Source organism: Geospiza fortis, unplaced genomic scaffold (genome assembly GCF_000277835.1).
Source record: "Geospiza fortis unplaced genomic scaffold, GeoFor_1.0 scaffold84, whole genome shotgun sequence".
NCBI lineage: Eukaryota > Metazoa > Chordata > Aves > Passeriformes > Thraupidae > Geospiza > Geospiza fortis.
The window spans coordinates 3,121,291-3,134,617 of NW_005054363.1; the positions used below are offsets into that span (position 1 = coordinate 3,121,291).

The following is a 13,327-nucleotide window of genomic DNA, read 5'->3' on the forward strand; positions in this document are numbered from 1 at the left end:
AAAGAGTCCTCTGAAAATAAATGGGACTTGATAGATTTCCATATCATTTATAACTTCCCTTAATTACACTTGGAAGACTTGCCAGTAAAACTGGAAAATTGGCAGCCTATATCCATTATAGTAATTTTGCCGACCATGGCAAGCAGCTGGCTTTACTGGATTTTATTTCCCATCACTCACAATTAATCATCAGCTGGAGATGTCTGAAACTCCTCAAAACGTAGCAATACTGTGTGACATTCAGGCCTCCTTAAAATGCTGAAATCTGCTGAGTAAATGGGCCGAGTTCCCCTTCCAGGGAGCTCATTTTGGTGCGAGGCAGGCTGCCGGTTAATGAGTGCCACTTCGATAATCGGATGCGAATGTGAACCCTGACCTCGTGTCAAAGGAGAGGACGCAGCAAGCTGGATAAAAGATCCGTGATTCAGGTCTGCAAACTTTACACCAATTAGACAGAGAGCGGGGAAATGCATCAGCGCCCATTGGGTTTATCAGAAAGACTTGTGGGGCTTGTGACCATTTTGTAAGCCTAACGTGGGAGACGTCCTGTCACAATCATTAAGTCTTTATGCCATGACGCACCAAAGTCTGCAGAAAGCGCACCATATTCACAGAGATCCTGTGCTAGCCATGCCCTCAGCTCTGCACCCTCTTCTCGTGCTCCTGAGCTCCAGAGAGCCCTAGCTCTGAGTGGGGATAGTCTTTGAAATCAGGTTGGGAGCAGGTCGGCCTTGCTGCTTCTCACATTCCGCTTCCACCCTGTGGCGTGAGTTGCTTGGTTGGGAAGTGACCGGAGACAGTTCCCTGTCCTGTGTGTAACCTTTTGGCCAGCGGAGGGAACAACCACCATGCAATCCCTGAGTGACTGGTCCCAAAATCACATTGCAATTGTTAGCAGCATCGACATGTTAACTACCCTCCTCTTCAAGGATCTTTTTTCTTCCTTTTTTTTTCTTTCTCTTTTCTGTTTCTTTTTCACTTTTCACTCTTGGAACTGCACCATGCAGAAATAAACTGCTAAAATGCAGACTGCAGGTCTAGCAGTTAATCACTCATTTATTTTGATATACCAAGCAACGTAAAGGTTGATTTGTCTGTGGTGTAACTCTGTGGAAAAGATACCTGAGATTAATTTCTTTTAAGAAAAGGAGCCCTTTTTCTTCACTTGGTTCAAAGAAATGAGATTTTTTTTTTGTTTGGTTTTAGTTGCCTGTTTTGACAGATTTGGGTCATCACTGAGACCTCTCTAAATGGAAATGTAAAGATGGTGGTTTTCACTGGTTTACCATCCACTGAAAGAAATAAATTATAGAATGAAAATACAGCATTAAAAGTGGTCCAGATAAATCCTTAAATAAGTTAGACAGCAAGAACTTGTACACATCTCTGCGGTTTTCATTTGCAGGCTAAATAACAGGCAAAATGAAATGTGCAATTATAGAATGAAAGAAATTGGACAATGCCCAAAAGACTGAAAAAGAGGAAAGAGAGATACAAGTGCCTAATTTTAGGATTTGTCGCTTTTCAACATAATGAGTGGAGCTGTAAAGGTTTAACATAAGAACAGTAATTAAACTTCTGTGCTTAAGTGACACTTACACCAAGATAATTTTCAACAAACTGCACATCATCAGAAGTACTGCCACAACATTTTCACACGTGGTACCTGCTGAAAGTGTCTCCTTCCTCTCAAATTAGTAAGACTAGATGTGAACTGGATACTTGGACTATAAGTTTTGTGGGTTGAGGGCGTTATTTCCTTCCCAGACACTGCATCCTTTGTCATCAACCCCAGCATGCATTATATAAAACACAAAAACTTTATTTTTTGAGAAAGAGGGGAAACTGAGAAGAAATTCAGATTAAGGGACATTTCCATCCCACAATCACTAATACTTCCTGCCATTTTAGCACCACACTCTCGATCTACTGAGACAATTCCATACTTTCCCCCTACATGTGTTTCCAGAACCCTGTTTAATTAATTGCTGACTGGTTCATTTGCACACCATCCTCCTGATGAAGCCATGTCACAGTTAAATGTAACTGCTCTAGGAGAGAGTTTCTTGTGGCCTTGTAATCAGGCCACTGAATTTAGATCTGTTGTCCTTAGCATCTCAATCTTCAGCAACCTCTAGAGGCCTGTGTTCTTGGCTCTCTGATAGCAGAGCTTAACCAGAGGGTGGCAAAGTTGTTTCTGAAGTGCATATTTTAATAACAGCATTATTAAAAAACCCTCTTCCAACAAACTTTCTTGCCTGTTTTCTTTCTTTCTATTTGAATCCAAAGTAGATATTCATTACTTTCTTATAACCTCAGAAATGTTTGGAAGGTTCAGAGCAGATGGAAGAAAAGTAATAAGGCAGGGAAAAGGAGAGGAGAAGAAGGGAAAGGTAGAGTGAGCTGCTGGGACAAGGCTATGGGCAGAGCAGCAGGTGTGGAAGGAAGGAGACAAAAGACAGGGAAAGGGAATAGAGGGGAAATAACAAGTCTTTGATACTATTCACCAAATTGGACACCTGCTAATGACTTAACTGCTTGCCTGAAGCTCAGGATGGAATTTCTGCAGGGTAAGTGTTGGGTTTTGGTTATTCTCTGTATCCAGTTAGTACACCATATTCCCATAGCATATGCTTTCCATATTTACCCTCCAAAACCTCTCATACTGTTGTTGCCAAGAGAAAGGGTGTGTAAGCACCTTTTAATGTAGTGTTTTTTGTTTTGTTTTGCTCAGAATCCATAGGCAGATATCAGTGCTTTTTAGTGAGTTAGTGAAAAAATAGGTTTACTTAAATTTTTGGGAAGTTCTTCATTCAATGTACATTTGATCTCTGACTTCACATCTGTCTGTTAGTGTATTCCTCCAAAGTGGTACACACTTGTTCTTAAATATGTATTATTCATTTTACATATAATTAGAGAAATATATCTGTGTGTATATATGTGTGTATATAAACAAACATTTTGTTGGCACTGGCACATAGTGCATAAATCAGATTTCTGTAGGTTTCAGATTACCCTGTTTATAAAACTTGGACATCAGAGTGAAAGCCTCTCAAACTTCTTGGGATAATGAGGGAATAGCAGCCTCCATCTGCAAAAGAGCCCAATGAAAAGATTTGCAGTGGGCACTCAGAGCCAGGCATCCCATAGGAGTGTACAGGTCCTAAATCCTGGCATGCATCACCTTTGGGGAATGACTAGCTGATCCCTGGGTTACACTGGGTAAATTCCAAATCCCTTGTTTGCCTCTCATGTTTAGGCAGCCTCCACAGCCACTGTCAAGCCTTGAGCAGCAGTTTCCTCTGTGCAAGGTGGTCCAAGTGATCCACTGGAGGGAGGATCTGACTGGGAAGCACAGGGAGCCCAGCAGAGCAGCCCAGTGGGTTCCTGGTGATCTTGAGCCTGCACATACCTGCTAGCAGGACACAAACAGAGAGAGGAAACCTCAGTGTGTCGTATGAAGAGCTCTGAGCTGTGGTGAAAGTGATGCGTTTGTCTCCACCGTGCCTCCCCTGTGGATGAGAGCTGGTGGCTCCTCACTGATGTGCTCCTTTCTGTCAGTCCAAAGTCATCAGCCACCATCAGAGGCTGCCATGTGCAGAGGTGACACATTCTCAGCATCAGCCCACTGGGTACTGCTGGACCTTCCAGCCCAAGCTCCCCAGGACACCTGCCAAGGAACTTTTGGCTTCTGAATCAGTATGGGTATCTGTGGGCCCTGCACCAGGGAAGCAAAGCAGAAGTTCCTTGGTCAAAAATGCACAAATTAGATTTTGCTCTGCATTTAATTGATGTTGAACTGTGGTGGTGTGAACTGTGAAATCTGGAGCTGAATGGATGGGATGGGAGAGGAGCCTTTCCGGTTTGCCTGGGGTAATAGTTTTAAGCAGCTGATATTTTTTTCCCCCTTATTTTGCTGCCTGTTTTGTGATTGTCATTTGTGTTGTGACTGTGTAACTGGCTGACTTGACTTGTGTCATGAAAGTCTTTATAGCATTTAATGAAATAATCCTTTTATTTTCCATAAGAATCATCATACTTAGAACATTTCAAATCCTCTGTTCTCATTTTGTACTGCTTGAATTTCATCAGGTTTCGGAAGGTCAAGAGATTTGTGTAATTGAAGCAATGAAAATGCAGAACAGTATGATTGCTGCTAAAACAGGCAAGGTAAGCCACCTTAGGTCACTTAAAACCATATGCAACTTGTCAACAGGATAGAATTTAAAAAGGAAAAAAGGAGGATTCTGGTTGTTAAGGAATTAAGTCTGATTGTTGTAAGTCTTTCAAAGTGAGGTGTCTTTAATTTTGTAACATTTGCATCTGCTGTGAATGCTGTTAAGTAGTTCCGAGCCTTAGACAGCACAGCAGGAAATAGTTTTACTGGCTTTGGAAATTCATATAACTCTTTCTCCTAAATTATTTGTTTTCTGTGATGTTACAATGCCAAGTTGAATTGAAAGGTGTTGCAGACCATTTCTCCAAATTTCATCTTTCCAGGAAAGAGAGATCTCTTTGCCAGTTAATTATTTAATGGCAAATAATTTGTCATGTAAAAAAACCCACCCAGAACAAGGCATAGAAAGTGCTTTTGCAGGAGGGAGAAAAGAGCAATTTTTTTTTATTATTGTCACTGTTAAGTATCAAGCCTACATCTGCCCATTTGTTAAGCTTTGCAAGGCTATGCATTAGCCTATCATGCTTCTGAGGGATCAGCATTTCAGCACTGGAGTGGGACTTTGCTGCAGTGTAGGATGTGCTAAAACCAGCACTCTGGGCAGGGGACTGGTTAAGCTTATGTGACAAGAGCATGCCTTAAACCCGAGTTGGTCTGAGGACTGCCAGACCTCAAGTTGGGACTTCAGAGCATCCCTGTGCCAGATTGTAATTCACCAAGACGTGGGCCCCAGATCCATCCTTTCCAATGGGAGAGCATAGTGTGGATCTATGTTATATATTCTCCTCTGTTGCTGATTTCCTAACCTGCCCTAGCCCATCTCTGCCTGGGGTCAAGCCCCTCTGCTCTCCCTGAGGCACAAACCCCAGGGCAGGAGTCCTCAGCCCACATGGAGGCAGCAGGGAGCCTGACTGCAGGCAGGGATGGGGTTTGCCACTGGCAAGGTTTGCTGAGATCTCAGGATGGCTCTCAATGCCAAGGACTGTTTGTGTGTTTACAAGAAAGGCTTTTTTGGCACAGCTCTAAAATTGTCACCCAGGCTGGGTCCCAGACATGCCTCTTCCAGTGCATCCAGTGCAAAATTGGGTCTCAAGAGAAAAAAATACTGAGAGAAGGAGTATGTTCCTGTTCCTTTTGATCTAACATTGCCACTTTATTATTTTATTTCATGCATTAATTTCTATATAATTTATTTTCTCACTTGATTAATATTCCCAAGCATTTAGTTTTTCATCTGCCGTTATTTAACCCCTTACTGCTGCTCTTTGCATCCACTGATTTTAACTAGTATTTGTAATTAAAATGCCATTCCCTCTCCTACCCACCCCATTTATTTTTCACTTTAACCTTCCCTTTCCCACCAAGGTGTTCTGCAATCCATGGGTCTGTTCCTTACCATCCTAATAATAAATATTTCCCACCCACTCAGTACAGATGCCACATAAAACCTGTATTTGGTTTATTAATCCTCCAAGGTAGGATGTGAAAGGTGCTCAGGCCATTCAGGAGGCCTCCTGTGTGCCTTGCAATGTCCCCTTGGTGCGCCCATTTTAATAGCAAGCGCATTATTTGACCTTTAGAATGTTAAGAATTTGAATAAGCACAAAGGTTTTGGGCTGTGTAGAAATGAAGCTGCTAAACAGAATTCATCTTGTTCTGCAGTGCAAAGTCATGGCTCTGAGTGCTAAAATAACTTGGCCTCTCCACAGGAATGGGATGTTTGGCACAGGCTATTAGTCCATGTTTTGATGCTTTGAAACTGTGTTTTGAAACTCAGTTCATTTGTCTTCAGCTGGAAGACGTTCCGATTTTCATTCCTGACTTGAATTCCTTTTCTGTATCAAACCCCATCTTCCTGTTTGTAATTGTGAGAAAAGTGGCTTGTTTTTATCTACTTTGAGTTTACTCCAGCTGCAGGTGGCTTAGAAATGAGAGAAAGCTGGAGATGAGCTGGCGAGCCTCCTGTCTTCTCCAGGACAGCTGCGCCTGGGTCAGCACAAGGAGCCAGCCCCGCTGCACAGCAGAAATTGCTGGGGAGTTTGAAACACTGGTTAACTCTGATGTTTGCTGAACCTTGGCTTTGTAGAAAAAGAAAAGCAAGGGGTAGAATGTTTTTCACACTGCTTTCATCTCCTAGAACATTGAAGCTCAGCAATTGGGTACGCTGCCCAGCTACTGATTTAGAAATAAAGCCCTTGTTTGTACGTGTCACACTGTCTTTGCCCGTGCTCAGCATCATTTCTGGAGCAGTGCTGTGAGCGTGCTTGTGCTACAGAGATCTGCTCACAGCTCACGTGGCTTCAGACTGTCAAACATGGATGTGGGCAACAACGTGTCCATCATAGCCTGGTACTTGGGCTATGCTGGGCATTTCCTTCAGGAGCCCAGGGTAGTGGTTGGATGATTAAAATGAGCTATCTGCTGAACAAGGATTTGGGCATGTCAGTAGGAGCTCTGAATTATTACTGGAAGCAAGCTCTATACAGCTTCAAATATTTTCTATTGCTTCATGTGCTGAAAGGAAATTCTAACATGTTGCAGCCTTTTATAGAGGAAATGAAGGACTAGTGTAAGATGTTTGTGTTTTAAAATTCAGGAATCTGCATGGCAGTATGTAATTCATCTACAGATATAGTTGCACTTATTTTGACAGTGGTAGCCCTTTGCCTAGTTCAGTTATGTTAAAGGATCCCAAATCAGATTTGAATCATCTATCCCAGCTCTCTGGAGATTGAGAGAAACCAAACCCACTTCATGGCGCAGTTCCAAAATTCTATTCTGCTATATTTGAAAACTGTAATTAAAGAAATTGTGTAATATTTCATTGCAACATCCCAACATGAGTATTGAAGAATCAGCCTGTCCTCTATTTAAAACAAATAAACAGCAGTGCAACCAGGTGAAAAACCAGGTGCCATTTCCATTTTAAAAAGTGGCATCTCCAGCTAACATTCAGGTCTTCAAGCAAACCTAATGGTAGGTGCCTGAATACTCTGATGGGGCTGGACACCATTTGCCAGGCACTGGTACTCAAAACTCAGCTGGGCTCTGAGCACTGGAGGTTGAGCACTGAACGTCTCGAGGCCCTGGCAGCACAGGTGGATCTGTGTCCCTGGGGTGTCCTCAGGCTGCTCAGTGGCCACCACCCCGTGCATGCAGACAGAGTGCTCTGTGCAATACAAACCATGGCAGCCAAGCCATTTATCTCACCAGGCTAGCAAGGAAGGGCTTAAATTCTGCTGTTTCTGTACCCTAGGTAAAAGCTGTCCACTGCAAAGCTGGGGACACCGTTGGAGAAGAAGATCTGCTGGTGGAACTGGAATGAAAGGTTGCCTCCACACTGTTGAATTAACTAAGCCTTTATTATTTTTATCTGTAAAGTAACATTAAGACAATTCAACACAGAAAACAGACAGTACTCTGCACAAGATTTTATACAGGCATATTTACTGTATCAGTGGTTAAGACAGCAAACACAGATGTTAAATCTTGGCAACAGATCCCAGATTTTTACTTCCAGAAATACTTGTACATAACCTTTGTAATGCTTTGATTTTTCAGGATCAAATAAAATCAATAAAATACCATTTCTGCTTTGAAACAGGAAAAGCCTCTTTTATAAAAAAGAAGAAAACACAACAAAAGCCAAAATCTGATTTGTCTTCTCCACAGCAATGTCCCTGGTTTGAGGCCCCAGTCAGGCTTTACAGAATGGCTGCAAAGAATGAAAAATTAACCACTGAGCAGTTCTCCTTTACTCTGTATAAGTGCTGCACAAGTACCACCAATGCCTTAAATTCTGATCAGATTTATTTTGAATCGGGATATATATTTATTGAATTATTACTTATTAAGTAATAATAAATTATTATATAATTACTTATATTTTAAATATTTCTATATTATTTTATTTTTAATGCTCTGTATAGATTAGATTTAAATTACAGCTTAGAGACTTTATTTTGCCAGTGCAGATATTTGTCATGTATTTTCATTTAAAGTTGTTAAGGGAATTGTCTTCTTATCTTCAACTCCATACTCAATTTCCCCACCCCTATCTTCTTGATGCTGATTGCTGGCTGCCTTTACAGAAGGAGCTGGCACTGTTCTCAGAGTTCTTTAGTGCCCCAAGGTACTGCTAAGAGCACGTGCTGTCCCTCAGACCAGGCCTCCTCCTTAAATGCTTACAGGAAAGGGAGACAAAGGGACCTTGGCCACTGCCCCACAGTGGAATGGGCCTGCTCTCATTTTCTTGCCCAGGATGTGCAGAATCCTGCTACTCCCCAGAAAGAAACCCTCTGGCCAGAGGTGCCTGGGCCCTTTACTGGGAAGGTGAAGGATGAACACAGTTGGTGACAGGGCTGGTGACTCATGTTCAACCAGGAAAGTTTGATTCTGCTTAAAACTTACGACTGAAGAGGCATTCTTCCTGTTATTGAGACACTGCTAATTAATTACATCACATGGCTGAGGGGGAATATGTAGTCCAGGGATCTGCTTGGGGAATTAGTTTATAAAACTCATCAAGATGAGGAAGGAGAGTGTTTGGATAGTACCTGCCTTTCAGGAAAATTAATGTTTTTGCAGTTGGAGAAACTGAGGCAGGCACCCTGCAGATCTCCTTCCAAGTCTCCTTACTGCCATCTTACCCCTTCCTAAAGGAGCACAGTTCAGTCTCTACAGGTTGCCCTAAACAGACAAGTACTGTAAAGAGACACAAGTATTCTACCAGCAAGTTACTTGTTTTGCTTATTGCAGCAACATAAAAGCTTTTCTAGATGAGATGCAGCAGTGCTTGCTACTGCTAAAGTTTAGGCTGATTCCCTACCCCGGATCTCCTCTGGCCATCACAGGGCTACTGGCAGTGAAGCAAAAGTACAATATTGTTCTGAATTGTATCCTTGCTGCATTTGATGGTACTTTGGCTCACTGCATGGCATACAGTGCCTGCTCCCCTCCCTTTGGCAGCTTTACAATCTATCTGTACCAAACACTGCAGCTGAAGAAAAATACAAGGGACAGGAGTGTAACAACAGAAAGCCACGGTTTTTCCAGATTGTACAGAAACCAGCACAGTTGGTTGGGTCAGGGGGACAACAGTCTTCTTTACATATATTTTTCCCAATTCAAATGTTGCAATAATCACAATACAGGTCCTTTGGATATTTTTATAATGTATATACAATTTTTCCCCCCTTAGGAAACTCAGTTTGCATATGGTTGCAAGTTCTGCATTAAAATGCTTTGCAAAAAGTCACCTTGACAGTAAGTGCTCACAATGGCTCCAGTGTAGATTTGCTTTTCCTGGTCCCTAACAGCCCCCAAAACAGACACACACACACACACACACACACACACACACACACAGAGACACACAGACACACCCACCCACCCAAATCCTACAGTCATGCAGTGAACAGAAGGAGAACCCAAAGTGCTTAGAATATAAAATTAAAAATACAGTTTTAAATGTAACTCTCTTATATTCTCTCAGTATTTCTTGACAGTGCCTTTTAAAACTAAACATGGTTCAAAAATACACCTTTCCAGTTCAGAAAAAACCTCATTGCAATGAATAATCTTTAAGAATAATCTTTACATTTTCTCCAGCAATTTCCTATTTGTCTAGAAGCACCAAGTTATCTGATCAGCTTTCCCTGTTTACATGCAGTAGCCTACTAAACCCATTACAAGTAGATATTCAACAGGAGTTGTGCTTTACTTTGCAGACATTTAAATCAGTTTCAAATTTTGTCAATTCAGGGAAAATAAATTAATTCATTCCTCTGCCTTTCACTGACCTCCATTATTAGGCACCAAGGCAAAGGGGGAAGTTGAGGGAATAATTAGACCCCAGACCCAATGTGCACATAGAGTTATTTCACACCTGGTGCAAACCCAGTTACCTGCAGCAGGCTGGGGGGGCCAGGATGACACTGCCTGCCTGGGGAGGAGCCTGCAGCTCTGGGCCTACAGGACTTCAACACTAGCGCCAAGGCTCCTGGGTTGGGAAAGTTACGAGAGCTCCTGCATTTTAATAACAAGGCATTACAGCTTTCCTGGAAAGGTTACCGAGCAACACCTGCTTAGCACTATGGCTGCGGCCAGGCCACGGCACCTCCCATCTCTATTCCCGGCTCTCCCGTAGGACGTAGGAGAGGCCGTGCTTCCCCGAGGAGTCGTAACTGTCATAGTAGGGAAGCCCGACCCACTCGGGCGGGAAGGTGGCCGTGCTGTACACGAAGCACTCCAGCACGCCGTCGGCCGCTGCCCGCGCCTCACCCGCGCCGCCCTTCCCTTCCCACTCCACCACCTGGATCCTCATCAGGGTGCGCTGGTACATGTCTGGGCAGCCTTCGAACTCATCCAGGAACTGCAGCATCTGCTCATCCACAGAGTAAATCTCCCCAGCAATGTGGTGGCCTGTCCCCGGGATGTTCAGCATGTACGGAATATTGTATTTCCCTGCAATCACCAGCGGGTACTTCTCCACCGTGTGGCCCCTTCCTTGGAATTTCGCCAGGCCTTTGGCTGTGTTGGTCATGTGCTTGTAGTTGGGCTGGCCCTTCTTGAGCGTGCCGTAGACGAAGACACGGGCCATGGTACTTGCAAAAGCAGCTGGAAGACAAAGAGGTTCATTACCCACAGGGCCAGTGCCCTGGAGACCCATGGCCCTGCCAAGGCACCTCCTACACAAAAGGCTCTTCTGGCACGTGCAAAAGTGATCTCATAGTCCTGTACCACATTTAAGTATCATACTTAATTCAAATGTCTTGAAACTTTTCAGACAACTGCATCAGTGATAAACAGAGACCAGGAGAAAGCCTTTTGCAGTTCTTTGCTGTAACCAAATGACATTCTCTAAGGAATCCCAAACATCAGCCAACACATCCCTGACCCCCAGGAAAAGCTCTAAATCTTTCTTAATTTTTCTCTCTCTCACCTTTATGGGAGCTGTGCTGCAACAAGTGTGTGGTGTCACGGTCAGTGACTCCCCAAAAGCAAAGATGACTCCACGTAGTGTGGAGTCATCTCATGGATGTGCTGGTACATTTGCAATAAAGCCAGCGCCAAGGTCCCACTTTCTGAGTGACAGACAAATGCTGAACAGCAAGCTGTGGGGCCAAGGGAGAAACTGGAAGCCAGGGCTGCTGCCGCCGAGAAACCAGGTAAAGCTGTGTTCTTCCTATCTTCTCCAGACAGACACCCCCAGGTGTTAAATCACCTCAAGTAGCTGGTCTGCACATCTGTGAGCCCCCTCTTGAAAACAGACCCTGAACATCCATTTGCTGTATCTGTGAGCATGAAACACTCAAAATTGGTTTAAATGGGGTAAAAGACTGGCTTTACTGAAACATAATGGGGGGGGGGGAAGGTACCTTCATAGTTCCTGCATTACTTTTTCACACTGTGCTGTGTTTGTCCTCCATCATTTCTGTAGGGTAGAGGCAGCTCTAGCACTGTGATGTCTTCCTACATTTTACCTGTGGTCACTGACTGGGCAGAGCCTGCCTCATCCACAGTCATAGGCCTGGGCCAGACACCCAACATCAGAGGAGCCTGTGCAGCTCCTCTTGGCAAGAGTGTTATTAAATAATGTATTTCAAGTTTGAGAAATATTTAAAAACAGACTGGAAGTAGAAATTTAAACTATTTTCTGCAATTTACTCTTATTTTAGTAAACTGTTAGGTTTGGTCAGTTATCCTAAAGGGTGTGTTGCTGGCTGAGAACAGTGTCATTTAAAAATCCTCAGTAGCCAAGCAATTTCCCCTTTGGTGAAGCAAACAGTTTTTCTCTGTATCAAAATACAGCTTTCCAAGCAAAAACAGTGTGTGCCTTCATTTACTGGCAAACTGCTTTCACTTAGGGGAATAAGAACACACTGATTTTTCCCCTGTATTTTATCAGATATACTTCAGAGTAATTTATCCTTCATTACATAAATGAGCTTTTTTCTTGGATGCAGCTCATTCCCTCACAATAAAAAGAGCATTAATATTCAGTCGGCCCGAGTCTCTTTTATAAGAAAAATCATTACCTTTCAGATTGTGTTTTGAATAACAAACACAGATCCTTCAGGAAAAAACTTGTCCCAGTGGGGATTGAGAAAGGATCAGAGTTAAGCATTGAAACATGCAATTAATTCCCATTAGGGGATTAGGGCACTCGTGTTCACTTTGAATCAGAAAAATGAATTGTGAATTAAATTGTTCACAACCAAGAGGTTACTTGTCAGAGTTAATAAGTTAAAAAATAAAAAGGGAAACCTAAAACGCACATAAAAAGCTCTATAGTGAGTGGTGCATCTGTAAGGAAAAGGTATGCTTCATTAAACAAAAGCCCTGTCCCTACTGTACAGCTGGAGATAAGCTTCCAAAAAGTTCAGAGCGAAGAGTGTCACCATTTCCTGAAACTGCTGAAAACAACTTCCCTGTTTCTGATGGCACAGCAGCTGGCTGTTGGGAAACATCACCCATTTAAAGAAAGGCACCCATCATCCCAGTGCAGAATTCAACAGCAACAAAGGAACTTGCTAACCCAGGTTTGGGCAAGTGTTTCTGATTTAGCCTTTGAGCAGATTGATTCAGCAGGCAGTACAAACAGAGATGGAGTGGGAAGCTGAAGTTTCAGCCACAGCTCCCTGTGGTACAGTGCCCCTGTCACTCACGCTGGATGGGCTGAGAAAATGACTTTTCCTTCTATTAAAAAAAAACCAACAACAAAGCAAAGCCCAGCCCTCTAGCCAAGGAGGGATTGAAATAAACTTGGTAATAACATTTCCTGATCACTGCTCCATATAAATAAGACATACAATTTGCTGCACAATAAATCTGGTCTCCAGTGTGCTGTGCTGCAGAAAGGCTGTAGATGTATTAGCATCACTTAAAGCACTCGCAAATCCTGGGCTTTTAAAAGAGTTTTAGCCACCTTGTGGCAGGAGGGCACAGAGCAGAATTGTATTTGAGGGTCATTTCACACTGCTTCCACTACGCAGCTGAAAAGAGTTACAGATGGCACCTCCTTGCTGAATCACCAACAAGAAGTTGCCTTTTCTCACTTAATCCAGTTTGACACTTCTTACCTTCATTAAACCACCTGAGAGGAAAAGAAAACCCACCAAAAACCAAACAAAACCTGCCCAGACT

General features: G+C 43.0%; 2 protein-coding genes across 2 annotated transcripts in view; one reads left to right on the plus strand and one right to left on the minus strand.

Moving 5' to 3' along the window:
- The window catches only part of PCCA (propionyl-CoA carboxylase subunit alpha), a 201,998-nt gene extending 194,217 nt beyond the window's left edge, over positions 1 to 7,781 (plus strand). The window contains exons 18-19 of the mRNA XM_031059546.1: positions 4,096 to 4,173; positions 7,437 to 7,781. Of these exons, the coding sequence (XP_030915406.1) occupies positions 4,096 to 4,173; positions 7,437 to 7,505 (147 nt within the window). The 3' untranslated portion in view covers positions 7,506 to 7,781. The remainder of the gene's footprint in view (positions 1 to 4,095; positions 4,174 to 7,436) is intronic.
- GGACT (gamma-glutamylamine cyclotransferase) lies at positions 7,522 to 10,793 on the minus strand. The gene has a single exon (XM_031059547.1). It carries the CDS (start codon positions 10,779 to 10,781, stop codon positions 10,308 to 10,310), a length of 474 nt encoding a protein of 157 aa, XP_030915407.1. The 5' UTR covers positions 10,782 to 10,793; the 3' UTR covers positions 7,522 to 10,307.
- Between the last annotated feature and the right edge of the window lie 2,534 nt (positions 10,794 to 13,327).

Excerpts from the sequence above, each read along its gene's own strand:
- GGACT (XM_031059547.1), bottom strand. The coding sequence starts at position 10,781 with ATGGCCCGTGTCTTCGTCTACGGCACGCTCAAGAAGGGCCAGCCCAAC.